The 16,001-nt window shown below is 39.7% G+C and overlaps 1 protein-coding gene across 2 annotated transcripts in view; it reads right to left on the reverse strand.

The window, feature by feature from the left end:
* The window catches only part of SLC26A2 (solute carrier family 26 member 2), a 209,117-nt gene that overhangs the window by 65,973 nt on the left and 127,143 nt on the right, over positions 1 to 16,001 (reverse strand). For both annotated transcript variants that reach the window (XM_053717091.1, XM_053717089.1), the window contains exon 2: positions 8,573 to 9,216. In XM_053717091.1, coding sequence (XP_053573066.1) covers positions 8,573 to 9,199 — 627 coding nt within the window. In that variant the 5' untranslated portion in view covers positions 9,200 to 9,216. The remainder of the gene's footprint in view (positions 1 to 8,572; positions 9,217 to 16,001) is intronic.

Below are 16,001 nucleotides of genomic sequence, written 5' to 3' on the forward strand. Positions count from 1 at the left end.
TGCATCTTATTCTTTATAGTAGTGTCTATTACATGCAGTTATATGAAAATGAGTGTATACTGTCCCTTTAAGGGGATCTGATCTCTGGTTAATTGTATAAGTGCTAATTGCTACTGCAGTTTGTAATGACTGGTTATTTATCGTTCTCCCGCAAATGGGTGAATTAGCCCATTAGCGGGAGATCGATAAATTATCGCTCCACTTGTAATCTAGCCGCTAGCAAGGAATCAGAGTACTAGACTGTACGATTAAATTTACATGAGATTATATAGATTTACCTTAAATGGATAGAAAGGTCAAACTGGAAATGTGTATGGGTGCATGTCAGTTTTAAATAGAAGTATTTCTGTAATACTTCCATTAGCAAAATTACAGCTAGTAAAAGTTATTACTGGTTTTCAGCAGCATACATACATATGCTCCAAGGGCCGTGTATTACACCTTCTCAGAGAGACAGCAGTTGCTTGTATGACATAAATTAAAGGGAAAGTCTAGACAAAAATAATCTTTCATTATTCAGATAGGGCATGCAATTTTAAACAACTTTCCAATTTACTTTTATCATCAAATGTGCTTTGTTCAATTGGTCTTCTTTGTTGAAATTTAAACCTAGGTAGGCTCATATGCTAATTTCTAAGCCCTTGAAGGCTGCCTTTTATCCAAGTGCATTTTGACAGTTTTTCACAGCTAGACATTGCTAATTCATGTGTGCCATATAGATAACATTGCACTCACTCCTGTGGGGTTATTTATGAGTCAGCACTGATTGGCTAAAATGCAAGTCTGTCAAAAGAACTGAGATAAGGGAGCAGTCTGTAGAGCTTAGATACAAGGTAATTACAGAGGTAAAAATTATATTAATATAATCGTGTTGGTTATGCAAAACTAGGGGATGGGTAATAAAGGGATTATCTATCTTTTTAAACAATAACAATATTGGAGTAGACTGTCCCTTTAAGTCTTCACAGATACAATACACACCACCACTCTCTGAGTGGGCATAGTGTTAGATACTGGTGCAAGAGGTCTTACAGGATATGGGCGTATTCCACTGAAAATCTGTTATAACATTTTTGCTAATGGAAGTATATTACAAAAATGCTTCTATTTAAAACTGAAATGCAGCCATGCACGTTACAATTTTGACCTTTCTATCCCTTTGAATTGTGCTGTTTCTTCCTTCTCTGTGCACTTATTTTGCTTTGTTATCTTGCAGTTTTAATTATTTCCCACACTAAACCTTGTGCAATATCTGACGTTACAGAAGATATGAACAACTGTCGCTACTCTTGTCTGGTATGATAAAGATAAGGTTAGATATCATAAGAACACAGCACATATGTGAAGGAGGAACAAGGACATATAGAACAGTAACAGGATGTAAACCAACTTTAAGTAAAAACGTTTCTTCAGCTTATGTAATTAATCAGCAGAGTCACAGTTGTCTTTAGGTGTTAGTCAATTAAATATATGTATAACAAACAATTCTATGTCAATAAAATAGCATTTAAATATGAGTTTCTTATAGACTTGTGCTGCAGCGAATAATTAGTTTTGGACGGATCATTCAGAACGAATGTTCTAAAAAAATTAGTTTTTCAGAATATATTAGTTTGCTGCACTATTCGTTTTTTGTTTTATTTAAAACTAAATGAATTCTGAATATTCTGTAACATTTACATTAGTTTTCTTTAAAATGAATGTAAATCTTCCTTTACTGCAGGTGAAAAAGTATAATCTTCAGGCTTATACTTACCTATAGCGTCCTGGGGGAACCGCACTCATCCCGACCCTTTTTCACAGAGCCCAGGTCACGCTAATAGGAAGCTTATTGCTGCTTTATCTGGCTATAAGGGTCTGATATTTAAAACCTCACCGGCATGAAGAGAAATCACGCAAAATCTTTGGGATTTTTTAGACCTTCTATTGTAATTTAGATGTCTCTGTTTTATATAAAGAACACTATATAGCAACATAAAAAATGTAAGGGCCTCGCCATCCGGCCCTTAGATCATCTCACCTGAGCGGCAAGGTTTTGAATATTAAGCCCACAATGATTTATTTAGCTAGAGTCTCTCTTTGTCGTCTAGGATACTCGCACATACTTTTTAAACGTCTAATTAAGGGACAGGAAACCCCAAAAAGTTTCATTCATGATTTGGATAGAACATACAATTTTAAACAACTTTTCAATTTACTTCCATTATCAAATATGATTTGTTCTCTTGTTATCCTTTGCAGAAGGAACAGTATTGCACTACTGGCAGCAAGATGAAATCATCTAGTCCAGCGGTCGTCAAACAGTGGTCCATGGACCACTGGTGTTCCACAAGAAGATGTTGGTGGTCCTTGACATCATCAAGCAGGAATTAATATCCGCTGATGGTGTCACCCACATCGCGCCACAACTTCCTACAGTGCCTGGCAGGACATAAGTGAAAACCGACGGAGGAGGAGTTAAATTACATTGTCCCTAACTGTCATTCAGTTAGTTAATTCCAAAAAATAATTCTTAAAAATGTGTAAATATATACATAATGTAAACTTAGCTATGGTTATACTAGTTATGTACACTACAGTATGTGTGCGTATATATATATATATATATATATAAACATAGAGGTTTGTACCTTTTTAAAAAAATTCATGTTAGTGATCCGGGGGATTCAAAATTGTGAGTTTAGTGGTCTCTGAGGTCCGAAAGGTTGGCGACCCCTGAGATTCTAGTCTGCCAATCACAAAAGAAAAATGTGTGCAGGCACCAATTAGCAGCAGCCCCCACTAGTGTGTGATATGTGCGTATTCTTTTTCAACAAGGGATACCGAGAGAACAAAGCACATTTAAAAATAGAAGTTAATTTAAAAGTGTCTTAAAATGACATGCGCTATCGGAATCATGCAAGTTTAATTTTGACTTTCTTATCCCTTTAGCAATGTGCACAAAAGCATTTTTACTTCCCATTAACAATAGCGCCACCTTGTGTTTCAAAAGCATGATTGACGCCGTTGTAAAAGTAAATTCATCTGTTCTTTTCAGTAGCTTTAACAAAGGTAGAATACATTTGTTCTAATAAAAGAAAACCAGTATTCATTTTATTTTCTAGATCAAAATAAGAAATGACAGCTGTTATAGATTTCTAATGCTATTATTTTGTAACAGCTGTCTGTAGAAATAAAGCAACTGATGATGTAAAATGTGGTATAATTCAGTCTCTAATTAGTGTCTTTATTCAAAAAGGATCAATTACTAATTTTTCTTTGTTGAACACTGCTATGCTATGCAGTGTAAAAACTAGAACAAGCTGGTGATAGCTACAGAATTAAAACAAATGGCAGAAAAAAAAGTGCTGATGTGAAAATGTTTACTGGAGGAATAAAGAAACATTTGCTTTTGTTTACTTGTGTTTACAAGGAATGCTATAAATATTGTATTTTATATCGCCTAATTAAATAAAAATGACTTTCAAAATTCATATTAAAGATATACTAACAAGGAAAGCAAGACACTTAAACGATAAAGTGAGTACCCTTAGACTGCAATTTAAACATTACAAACAAGAAAGAAAAAGACACCCAGTGTACTTGTTTTTTTCTCTAGTTTGTAATTTGTATTTTTGGCTGAATATTGTCCTTGCAGCAGTCTACTGAGATTGGGATTTGTGTGCAGGTCCTGTTTTTCTCTGTTTGCTTTGAAGTATGTGGCAAGCAGCCTCCTATTTGCTTTGCAGTTAAAGGGTTAATTGGATGAGGTTAAATCAGCCCACTCCTGTTCTCATTACAGATGTTTTATTTAGGTTTTATTTAGGTTGCAGAGACAACCATAGGTATATGAGCTAGATTTATAATAAGTCAGAGTATGTATGTGCCTACAGGCGCGCCTGTCTCTGCCTATTATAAATACCGGTCAGCCGGCGCCCTTAACTAACATGGATACTAAGTGAAATCTGCGCAACTGCAGCAGCCATCTATGTAAAGGTTGCCATGAGCATTAGGCATGCGCGGCATCCAGCTTCCCCCGCGCATGCTCAATGCTTTGTTAAGGCCGCTGTTATTTCACTGCCGGCACCCATCTTACTTAAAGTCACCGGCACAGCAGTGAGCAGGGAGCATTTTAGATTTTAGTGCCTAGAGCCACCTGGGCTGTAAATCTGGCCCTGTATATGAGTGCACAGTATAACTGAATTTAATTGTATCATATTAAATGGATAATTAGGACACTCATATGTCTCATAAAGGTTAAACAGGGTGAGGTTAAATGAGTTCACCCCTGTTCTCATTAGAGATGTTTTATTTAGGATGCAGAGAAATCCAAATGTATAATTAGGAAACTTGTATGTCTGATAAAGGGTTAAAAGGTTGAGGATTTAAAGTGACAGTCTAGTCAAAACTAAACTTTCATGATTCAGATAGGCCATGCAATTTTAAACAACTTTCCATTTTCATTTTATCCTCATATTTGCTTTGTCCTCTTTCTTTGTTGAATGCTAACCCTAGGTAGGCTCATATGCTAGTATCTAAGCCCTTGAAGGCCCCCTTTAATCTCAGGACATTTTTACCTTTTTTAACAGCTAGATAGTGCTAGTTCATGTGTACCATATAAATAACATTGTGCTCATTCCCGTGTGAGTTACTTAGGAATCAGCACTGATTGGCTAAAATGCAAGTCTGTCAAAAGAACAGAAATAAGGCAGGCACCCTAAACATCGCTCAGTTGTGAGTTATATTTTGTGCACGAGCGCAACACATAACAGTGCTAAAAAAGCAAGCTGGACTGGAGACCTGAAATGAAGTGCTAGGGCTAAAATAAAATTACAACAAAACACATCTAAAACATATTTAAATAAAATATTACAATTATATATATATATATATATATATATACATATATACAGGGAGTGCAGAATTATTAGGCAAATGAGTATTTTGACCACATCATCCTCTTTATGCATGTTGTCTTACTCCAAGCTGTATAGGCTCGAAAGCCTACTACCAATTAAGCATATTAGGTGATGTGCATCTCTGTAATGAGAAGGGGTGTGGTCTAATGACATCAACACCCTATACCAGGTGTGCATAATTATTAGGCAACTTCCTTTTCTTTGGCAAAATGGGTCAAAAGAAGGACTTGACAGGCTCAGAAAAGTAAAAAATAGTGAGATATCTTGCAGAGGGATGCAGCACTCTTAAAATTGCAAAGCTTCTGAAGCGTGATCATCGAACAATCAAGCGTTTCATTCAAAATAGTCAAAAGGGTCGCAAGAAGCGTGTGGAAAAACCAAGGCGCAAAATAACTGCCCATGAACTGAGAAAAGTCAAGCGTGCAGCTGCCAAGATGCCACTTGCCACCAGTTTGGCCATATTTCAGAGCTGCAACATCACTGGAGTGCCCAAAAGCACAAGGTGTGCAATACTCAGAGACATGGCCAAGGTAAGAAAGGCTGAAAGACGACCACCACTGAACAAGACACACAAGCTGAAACGTCAAGACTGGGCCAAGAAATATCTCAAGACTGATTTTTCTAAGGTTTTATGGACTGATGAAAAGAGAGTGAGTCTTGATGGGCCAGATGGATGGGCCTGTGGCTGGATTGGTAAAGGGCAGAGAGCTCCAGTCCGACTCAGACGCCAGCAAGGTGGAGGTGGAGTACTGGTTTGGGCTGGTATCATCAAAGATGAGCTTGTGGGGCCTTTTCGGGTTGAGGATGGAGTCAAGCTCAACTCCCAGTCCTACTGCCAGTTTCTGGAAGACACCTTCTTCAAGCAGTGGTACAGGAAGAAGTCTGCATCCTTCAAGAAAAACATGATTTTCATGCAGGACAATGCTCCATCACACGCGTCCAAGTACTCCACAGCGTGGCTGGCAAGAAAGGGTATAAAATAAGAAAATCTAATGACATGGCCTCCTTGTTCACCTGATCTGAACCCCATTGAGTACCTGTGGTCCATCATCAAATGTGAGCTTTACAAGGAGGGAAAACAGTACACCTCTCTGAACAGTGTCTGGGAGGCTGTGGTTGCTGCTGCACGCAATGTTGATGGTGAACAGATCAAAACACTGACAGAATCCATGGATGGCAGGCTTTTGAGTGTCCTTGCAAAGAAAGGTGGCTATATTGGTCACTGATTTGTTTTTGTTTTGTTTTTGAATGTCAGAAATGTATATTTGTGAATGTTGAGATGTTATATTGGTTTCACTGGTAAAAATAAATAATTGAAATGGGTATATATTTGTTTTTTGTTAAGTTGCCTAATAATTATGCACAGTAATAGTCACCTGCACACACAGATATCCCCCTAAAATAGCTATAACTAAAAACAAACTAAAACTACTTCCAAAACTATTCAGCTTTGATATTAATGAGTTTTTTTGGGTTCATTGAGAACATGGTTGTTGTTCAATAATAAAATTAATCCTCAAAAATACAACTTGCCTAATAATTCTGCACTCCCTGTATATATATATATATATAATAATAATAATAAAAATAACATTTTACTCTGAGTGAAAAACACAGCTATTTATTACATTTCTTAGCAAACCTTTGTGTTAGAGTTTGAACAGGGTTTTGTAGCGAGCCCCATATAAGTCTATGAGGAGAGAGATTTAGAACGGCTGTGCTATCAGACCTCCAGATGTTAGTGCACCTGAGGCTTTCACTTGCGCGATATCTTTTTATTTACAACTTGCAATATGTGCACAAGAATAGGAGCGCTATTTATTTAGCTTGAGAGATGTTAGAGCTCAATAGCGCTAATATGTTTGTGCTCCACTTGTAATCTAGGCCATTGTTGTCTTTTTTCAGCTTTTTTTAAATGCATGTATATGCAGAGTTTTACTTTGAAATTCCCATTACGTGAGTACATAAATTAGAATTGCCTAGTATTGCGTTAATCTGGAGAAAAAAAACATAACATTTGGTCTTATAGAAAATTGACATTGTTTTTAAAAAAAATGATTTAGAACAAATTAAAATGGTGCATAAGAAAACTTGAACTTTTATCAACACAAGTCAACCACCCTACTGCTTGTGTTTTTGGAAATTTAGGACATTTCAGTATGAGCTCTTATAATTTTGAACACGAATAGAATCCTGGACCACAGGCCATTGAAGGTAGCCATCCTATCCATAGAGCTAAGGGAAAGTAGCAATTTAACATTTCCAGATTGACAGTTGATTAGTTCATTTAAAGGGACATTATGGTGTTAAAATAATTATTGTGTTAAAATCCATCAGAGCAACAATGGCGACAATATAATGATATGTTTTTAACCCCTGCAAAGAGATTAAACACATAGTTAAAGTCCCGCTTTGCGGGTCCCAGGCAGAAACTTACGCTGATCCTATCAATCATCATTGCTAATTCTGTTACTAGTTATGAGTGTTTCAGTGATAGTGTTTACTGTATATAAGGCATATGTGCAATAACCCTGTGCACTTACATTTAAACACTGTGCAAACTCAGAACATTTATTGCTTTGGCAATGACTTGAGTTTACATCATCGTTTACAAATACAGTACATGCTGCCACCGGCTCTCTGAGCTTTTGCGGGGTTTGAATGCAGGCGCATGGGGCATGTGTACACTGAGCACACTAACAGCTAACACTGTGTATTGCAAAATGCTTCTATATGTAATTGAACATTAATAGAACAGAGGTGCCACATGTGCGTATTAATAAAAGGACCACCAATAGATAGCGTCAGGATAACAGGGTACTCTAGTAAAGCACCCTAATGTGCTAAAAGACGCTTGCTGGTCCACATGTAGCGCCACTCTGTTCTATTGATGTTTTTTTGGAAGTCTATCAATGTGAATAGGAAGAGAGCAGCCTTGGAGCAACGAGTATCAAAAGAGGAGGATTTTTCTTTTGGACAGGCTGTCTGATACCATTTTGGGTTGCATATCCATCCTTTATCTTGAGATACATTTTCTGACAAGCTCATTTATTGGTTGTGTGTGTGTGAATATATATAGAGAGATATATATGTGTGTGTGTGTGTATTTTCATGTGTTTTTGCATAACATTGTTTTATATTGTAACACACTGTTAGTGTATTTCATATTTGACACAGTCATTTAATGAGTGCCCCCTAGCTGTTGATAGTATAATATTTGTAATTTAAATGCATCCTGTTGTATAACCCTTTAAGCCTATGATATCAGAGAGTATAGTTAGCAATTTGACGTAAACATTTAAAATACTGGTTATGCCATAGTGTGGCTTTAAAAGAGGAATATTTGTGTTTTTTTTTTTTAAAGAAATAGGTTGAATAATTTTCATTATAAGATCCCTGGTATACTGTAAGTTTATTTCATAAGGGTCCTCTTTTACAGCAGCAGTGTGACGAGACAGGCTATACGCTAGGCATTTTACAGATCCATACAAATTAATACTGATTCACTGTTACCCTGAAATCTTTAACTGAATGCTACCAATAAAGTATCAAATTGGAATTATTAAAGTGTTCTTTTTTTCAAGTCTGTGTATTATAATCTTGAAGAAAACACAAGACCACACAATATGAAAAAGCTAGTGTAGCATATTCCTACAAGCAGCATGTGCACATACCTGATACACGCCAGCCATAAAAGTCACAGTGGCACCAACTGTGATGGCATAACAGCTCTTGTCACATGTCCGCTCTGATGTCTGGTTCACACCCATCGGCAGATGTGTGTTGTTGACATTCAGCTCATTGGCATTTGCCAAATAGCCACCATGGCTGTCTAGTTTGTCATATCCAGCAGCTTGCAGCTCACGATCCACCACCTCACCCACCATCAAACACAGCACTCCAAAGATGCCAACGTGAATATGTCTAGAGGTTCCCATAAGGAAATAAATGATGCAGGCAAAAAATGAGGTGTACAGACCATATACAGGTTCCTGCCCTGCCAAAAGTGAATAGGCAATTGACTGAGGCACAAGCAAAACGCCCACAATAAGCCCAGACATAACATCACCCAATAAATACTCTTTTAGTTTATATTTTGGCAGCCACCTCAAAATGGGAAAAAATGACAAAAGAAAGTCTTTGGCTTTCACATTAGAGCAAATACAATTTTTCTTTATTTTCTCACTTAAGCGTGTTTTTAATTTCACTCTCTTTTTCTCCTTCTTTTCCAGGACTATTGTCCCCAGGGGTTGAGTGCCTCTGTGAGCTGCACTGAGGTTCTCATTAACCTCGGTCTCCATCCTTTTTATAAAATGACCTAAAAAGCAGAAGGAAGAAATTACCGATTAATTTCTACAAACAAAAGGAAGAGGGGAGAAAATGAACAGAGACAGCACTTTGTATTAATCTATTAAGTTTTTTGGCATTTAAAAGTCTGAAACTCATTTATTAGGGTTTTTGAGTGTAGTGAAAGTAATTGTGGGGTATTGCAACCATTTAGACAAACTTATGATATTATTGATCAACAAAAATTCTTATAAAATCTAATGAAGATTGCTGTAGCATTTTCTAGATTCCCAAAAGTGTCAAACAGTGAGCTACTAAGTAGACTAGGCACAGATCTATGGCTAAAATACTAATGCTAAAATGTAATCCTTTTATTTTAAGTAAAACATGCCACTTTTTTTTCCATTATATTAAGTTATTGAAATCAGAATGGAAAGTCTATGGTAAAGTATATTGGAGCACTAAAAAATATTGGCTTGTTTAAAAGTAGCCAAAGCCTCTTATACCAGAAAAGAAGTGCTGGATTGTTCATTATTGTAATAGAATAATAATAGAGTATAATGAACAGCATAATAATGCGGAATAGAATAGAATGAATTGAATAATAATGAAACTACACAATTTTAGATACAAAGCATTTTGTGAAGCAAAGCTACGCAGCAATTGTTTCCGATCTTTAACACTGAGTGGACTAGTAAATTTGTTCATCACATATATTAGGTGTAAGAAAACCCCTGCAAAAATGTCTGTTTATTATAGTGTTTTTTGTTAAAAGGAAGCCAAAAAAACAGGGCCTATGCAGCATCAAATCCCTTGCATCTGACTTCCCCAATACCTGAAAGGTGTCGGATTAAAATCACCCCAAGCTGATCCGACCTGAGTGATTGAAAACCCCTAATTAGTTATGGTTGGTCACACAATAGCAGGGGCGGAATAGCACAAGAACCATCCTGGATCAGACAGAGCATGCATTTGTTATCTTGGAATATTTTGTTAAAAAAAAACATAAGAGGAAGGGTCAGGAGCGGCAAAGCACCACTGGTGGCAAGTTATTGATGCGAGGTTGCACATAAATGTCTCTTGTCATAGTCTCACTCACTGTGTTAAGATATGCTCCCCAGTAGAGCGATGCTGCTCCGTTCAACAAAGGAAACCAAGAGAAGTGAAGCAAAATGTAACTAATAGAAGTACAATGACACAACAGGATTCATATGTTTGTAACGCAAAACGAAGGATCGCCTGCACGCCTCCCTCTCTTCCATTACCTGTATCCTTGTCCTAGTAATCCTTCTAAATACATCGTTAATCTATTCGAAATATGGCCGCCAAACTACTCCCCCCCCCCCCTTCTTCCCATCTCTATTCCAATTCAGGCTTGTTTATGTAGCGATTGACAACGTGCTCGATATGTCATTGCGCATGCGCATTTGTAATTCAGGTCAGATCGGAAACAGCAATCACACTTGTCGCTGCAAATTCATTTGTTAGCTTTCAAAAATTCAAACGACCATTTGCTAATCTACAAATCATAGGTATTTATAAAAAATTGATCATTAAAACATAATTTATGCTTACCTGATAAATTTATTTCTCTTGTAGTGTATCCAGTCCACGGATCATCCATTACTTGTGGGATATTCTCCTTGCCAACAGGAAGTTGCAAGAGGATCACCCACAGCAGAGCTGCTATATAGCTCCTCCCCTCACTGCCATATCCAGTCATTCGACCGAAACAAGACGAGAAAAGGAGAAACCATAGGGTGCAGTGGTGACTGTAGTTTAATTAAAATTTAGACCTGCCTTAAAAGGACAGGGCGGGCCGTGGACTGGATACACTACAAGAGAAATACATTTATCAGGTAAGCATAAATTATGTTTCCTCTTGTTAAGTGTATCCAGTCCACGGATCATCCATTACTTGTGGGATACCAATACCAAAGATAAAGTACACGGATGATGGGAGGGACAAGGCAGGAACTTAAACGGAAGGAACCACTGCCTGTAGAACCTTTCGCCCAAAAACAGCCTCCGAAGAAGCAAAAGTGTCAAATTTGTAAAATTTGAAAAGGTGTGAAGCGAAGACCAAGTCGCAGCCTTGCAAATCTGTTCAACAGAGGCCTCATTTTTAAAGGCCCAGGTGGAAGCCACAGCTCTAGTAGAATGAGCTGTAATCCTTTCAGGGGGCTGCTGTCCAGCAGTCTCATAGGCTAAGCGTATTATGCTCCGAAGCCAAAAGGAGAGAGAGGTTGCTGAAGCTTTTTGACCTCTCCTCTGTCCAGAGTAAACGACAAACAGGGCAGATGTTTGACGAAAATCTTTAGTAGCCTGTAAGTAAAACTTCAAGGCACGGACTACGTCCAGATTATGCAAAGACGTTCCTTCTTTGAAGAAGGATTAGGACAACAATCTCTTGATTGATATTCCTGTTAGAAACCACCTTAGGTAAAAACCCAGGTTTGGTACGCAGAACTACCTTGTCTGAATGAAAAATCAGATAAGGAGAATCACAATGTAAGGCAGATAACTCAGAGACTCTTCGAGCCGAGGAAATAGCCATCAAAAACAGAACTTTCCAAGATAAAAGTTTAATATCAATGGAATGAAGGGGTTCAAACGGAACTCCCTGAAGAACTTTAAGAACCAAGTTTAAGCTCCACGGGGGAGCAACAGTTTAAACACAGGCTTAGTCCTAACCAAAGCCTGACAAAATGCCTGGACGTCTGGAACTTCTGACAGACGCTTGTGCAAATGAATAGACAGAGCAGAGATCTGTCCTTTTAAAGAACTAGCTGATAAGCCTTTGTCCAAACCCTCTTGGAGAAAGGACAATATCCTAGGAATCCTAACCTTACTCCATGAGTAACTCTTGGATTCACACCAATAAAGATATTTACGCCATATCTTATGGTAGATTTTCCTGGTGACAGGCTTCCGAGCCTGTATTAAGGTATCAATGACTGACTCGGAGAAGCCACGCCTTGATAGAATCAAGCGTTCAATCTCCATGCAGTCAGTCTCAGAGAAATTAGATTTGGATGATTGAAAGGACCTTGTATTAGAAGGTCCTGCCTCAGAGGCAGAGTCCATGGTGGAAGAGATGACATGTCCACTAGGTCTGCATACCAGGTCCTGCGTGGCCACGCAGGCGCGATCAGAATCACTGATGCTCTCTCCTGTTTGATTTTGGCAATCAGTCGAGGGAGCAGAGGAAACGGTGGAAACACATAGGCCAGGTTGAAGAACCAAGGAGCTGCTAGAGCATCTATCAGCGTTGCTCCCGGGTCCCTGGACCTGGATCCGTAACAAGGAAGCTTGGCGTTCTGGTGAGACGCCATGAGATCCAGTTCTGGTTTGCCCCAACGATGGACCAGTTGAGCAAACACCTCCGGATGGAGTTCCCACTCCCCCGGATGAAAAGTCTGACGACTTAGAAAATCCGCCTCCCAGTTCTCTACGCCTGGGATGTGGATCGCTGACAGGTGGCAAGAGTGAGACTCTGCTCAGCGAATTATCTTTGAGACTTCTAACATCGCTAGAGAACTCCTGGTTCCCCCTTGATGGTTGATGTAAGCCACAGTCGTGATGTTGTCCGACTGAAATCTGATGAACCTCAGTGTTGCTAACTGAGGCCAAGCTAGAAGAGCATTGAATATTGCTCTTAACTCTAGAATATTTATTGGGAGGAGTTTCTCCTCCTGAGTCCACGATCCCTGAGCCTTCAGGGAGTTCCAGACTGCGCCCCAACCTAGAAGGCTGGCATCTGTTGTTAAAATCGTCCAATCTGGCCTGCGAAAGGTCATACCCTTGGACAGATGGACCCGAGAAAGCCACCAGAGAAGAGAATCTCTGGTCTCTTGATCCAGATTTAGTAGAGGGGACAAATCTGAGTAATCCCCATTCCACTGACTTAGCATGCATAATTGCAGTGGTCTGAGATGCAGGCGCGCAAATGGCACTATGTCTATTGCCGCTACCATTAAGCCGATTACTTCCATGCACTGAGCCACTGACGGGCGTGGAATGGAATGAAGGACACGGCAAGCATTTAGAAGTTTTGATAACCTGGACTCCGTCAGGTAAATTTTCATCTCTACAGAATCTATAAGAGTCCCTAGGAAGGAGACTCTTGTGAGTGGTGATAGAGAACTCTTTTCCACGTTCACTTTCCACCCATGCGACCTCAGAAATGCCAGAACTATCTCTATATGAGACTTGGCAATTTGAAAGCTTGACGCCTGTATCAGGATGTCGTCTAGATACGGAGCCACCGCTATGCCTCGCGGTCTTAGAACCGCCAGAAGTGAGCCCAGAACCTTTGTAAAAATTCTCGGGGCAGTGGCCAACCCGAAGGGAAGAGCTACAAATTGGTAATGCCTGTCTAGAAAGGCAAACCTTAGGAACCGATGATGATCTTTGTGAATCGGTATGTGAAGGTAGGCATCCTTTAAGTCCACTGTGGTCATGTACTGACCCTCTTGGATCATGGGTAGGATGGTCCGAATAGTTTCCATTTTGAATGATGGAACTCGAAGGCTGGCATCTGTTGTTACAATCGTCCAATCTGGCCTGCGAAAGGTCATACCCTTGGACAGATGGACCCGAGAAAGCCACCAGAGAAGAGAATGATGGAACTCTGAGTAATTTGTTTAAGATCTTTAGATCCAAGATTGGTCTGAAGGTTCCCTCTTTCTTGGGAACCACAAACAGATTTGAATAAAATCCCTGTCCTTGTTCCGTCCGCGGAACTGGATGGATCACTCCCATTACTAGGAGGTCTTGCACACAGCTTAGGAATGCCTCTTTCTTTATCTGGTTTGCTGATAACCTTGAAAGATGAAATCTCCCTTGTGGAGGAGAAGCTTTGAAGTCCAGAAGATATCCCTGAGATATGATCTCCAACGCCCAGGGATCCTGAACATCTCTTGCCCACGCCTGGGCGAAGAGAGAAAGTCTGCCCCCCACTAGATCCGTTTCCGGATAGGGGGCCGTTCCTTCATGCTGTCTTGGGGGCAGCAGCAGGCTTTCTGGCCTGCTTGCCCTTGTTCCAGGACTGGTTAGGTTTCCAGGCCTATCTGGAATGAGCAACAGTTCCCTCTTGTTTTGAAGCGGAGGAAGTTGATGCTGCTCCTGCCTTGAAATTTCGAAAGGCACGAAAATTAGACTGTTTGGCCTTTGATTTGGCCCTGTCCTGAGGAAGGGTATGACCCTTGCCTCCAGTAATGTCAGCAATAATTTCCTTCAAGCCAGGCCCGAATAAGGTCTGCCCCTTGAAAGGAATGTTGAGTAATTTAGACTTTGAAGTCACGTCAGCTGACCAGGATTTAAGCCATAGCGCCCTACGCGCCTGGATGGCGAATCCGGAATTCTTAGCCGTTAGTTTAGTCAAATGAACAATGGCATCAGAAACAAATGAGTTAGCTAGCTTAAGCGTTCTAAGCTTGTCAATAATTTCATTCAATGGAGCTGTCTGGATGGCCTCTTCCAGGGCCTCAAACCAGAATGCCGCCGCAGCAGTGACAGGCGCAATGCATGAAAGGGGCTGTAAAATAAAACCTTGTTGAATAAACATTTTCTTAAGGTAACCCTCCAATTTTTTACCCATTGGATCTGAAAAAGCACAACTGTCCTCGACAGGGATAGTGGTACGCTTTGCTAAAGTAGAAACTGCTCCCTCCACCTTAGGGTCCGTCTGCCATAAGTCCCGTGTAGTGGCGTCTATTGGAAACATTTTTCTAAATATAGGAGGTGGGGAAAAGGGCACACCGGGTCTATCCCACTCCTTGCTAATAATTTCTGTAAGCCTTTTAGGTATAGGAAAAACGTCAGTACACACCGGCACCGCATAGTATCTATCAAGCCTACACAATTTCTCTGGAATTGCAACTGTGTTACAGTCATTCAGAGCAGCTAATACCTCCCCAAGCAATACACGGAGGTTCTCAAGCATAAATTTAAAATTAGAAATCTCTGAATCAGGTTGCCCCCGAGTCAGAGATGTCACCCACAGACTGAAGCTCTCCGTCCTCATGTTCTGCATACTGTGACACAGTATCAGACATGGCTCTAACAGCATTTGCACGCTCTGTATCTCTCCTAACCCCAGAGCTATCGCGCTTGCCTCTTAATTCAGGCAATCTAGATAATACCTCTTACAGGGTATTATTCATGATTGCAGCCATGTCCTGCAAGGTAATCGCTATGGGCGTCCCTGATGTAATTGGCGCCATATTAGCGTGCGTCCCCTGAGCGGGAGGTGAAGGGTCTGACACGTGGGGAGAGTTAGTCGGCATAACTTCCCCCTCGACAGAACCCTCTGGTGATAATTCTTTTATAGATAAAGACTGATCTTTACTGTTTAAGGTGAAATCAATACATTTAGTACACATTCTCCTATGGGGCTCCACCATGGCTTTCAAACATAATGAACAAGTAGGTTCCTCTGTGTCAGACATGTTTAAACAGACTAGCAATGAGACTAGCAAGCTTGGAAAACACTTTAAAACAAGTTTACAAGCAATATAAAAAACGTTACTGTGCCTTTAAGAAACACAAATTTTCCCAAATTTTGAAATAACAGTGAAAAAATGCAGTTACACTAACGAAATTTTTACAGTGTATGTAATAAGTTAGCAGAGCATTGCACCCACTTGCAAATGGATGATTAACCCCTTAATACCAAAAACGGAATAACAAATGACAAAAACGTTTTTTAAACAGTCACAACAACTGCCACAGCTCTACTGTGGCTTTTTACCTCCCTCAATACGACTTTTGAAGCCTTTTGAGCCCTTCAGAGAAGTCCTGGATCATGCAGGA

This window comes from Bombina bombina, chromosome 6 (assembly GCF_027579735.1).
Source record: "Bombina bombina isolate aBomBom1 chromosome 6, aBomBom1.pri, whole genome shotgun sequence".
Classification (NCBI taxonomy): Eukaryota; Metazoa; Chordata; class Amphibia; order Anura; family Bombinatoridae; genus Bombina; species Bombina bombina.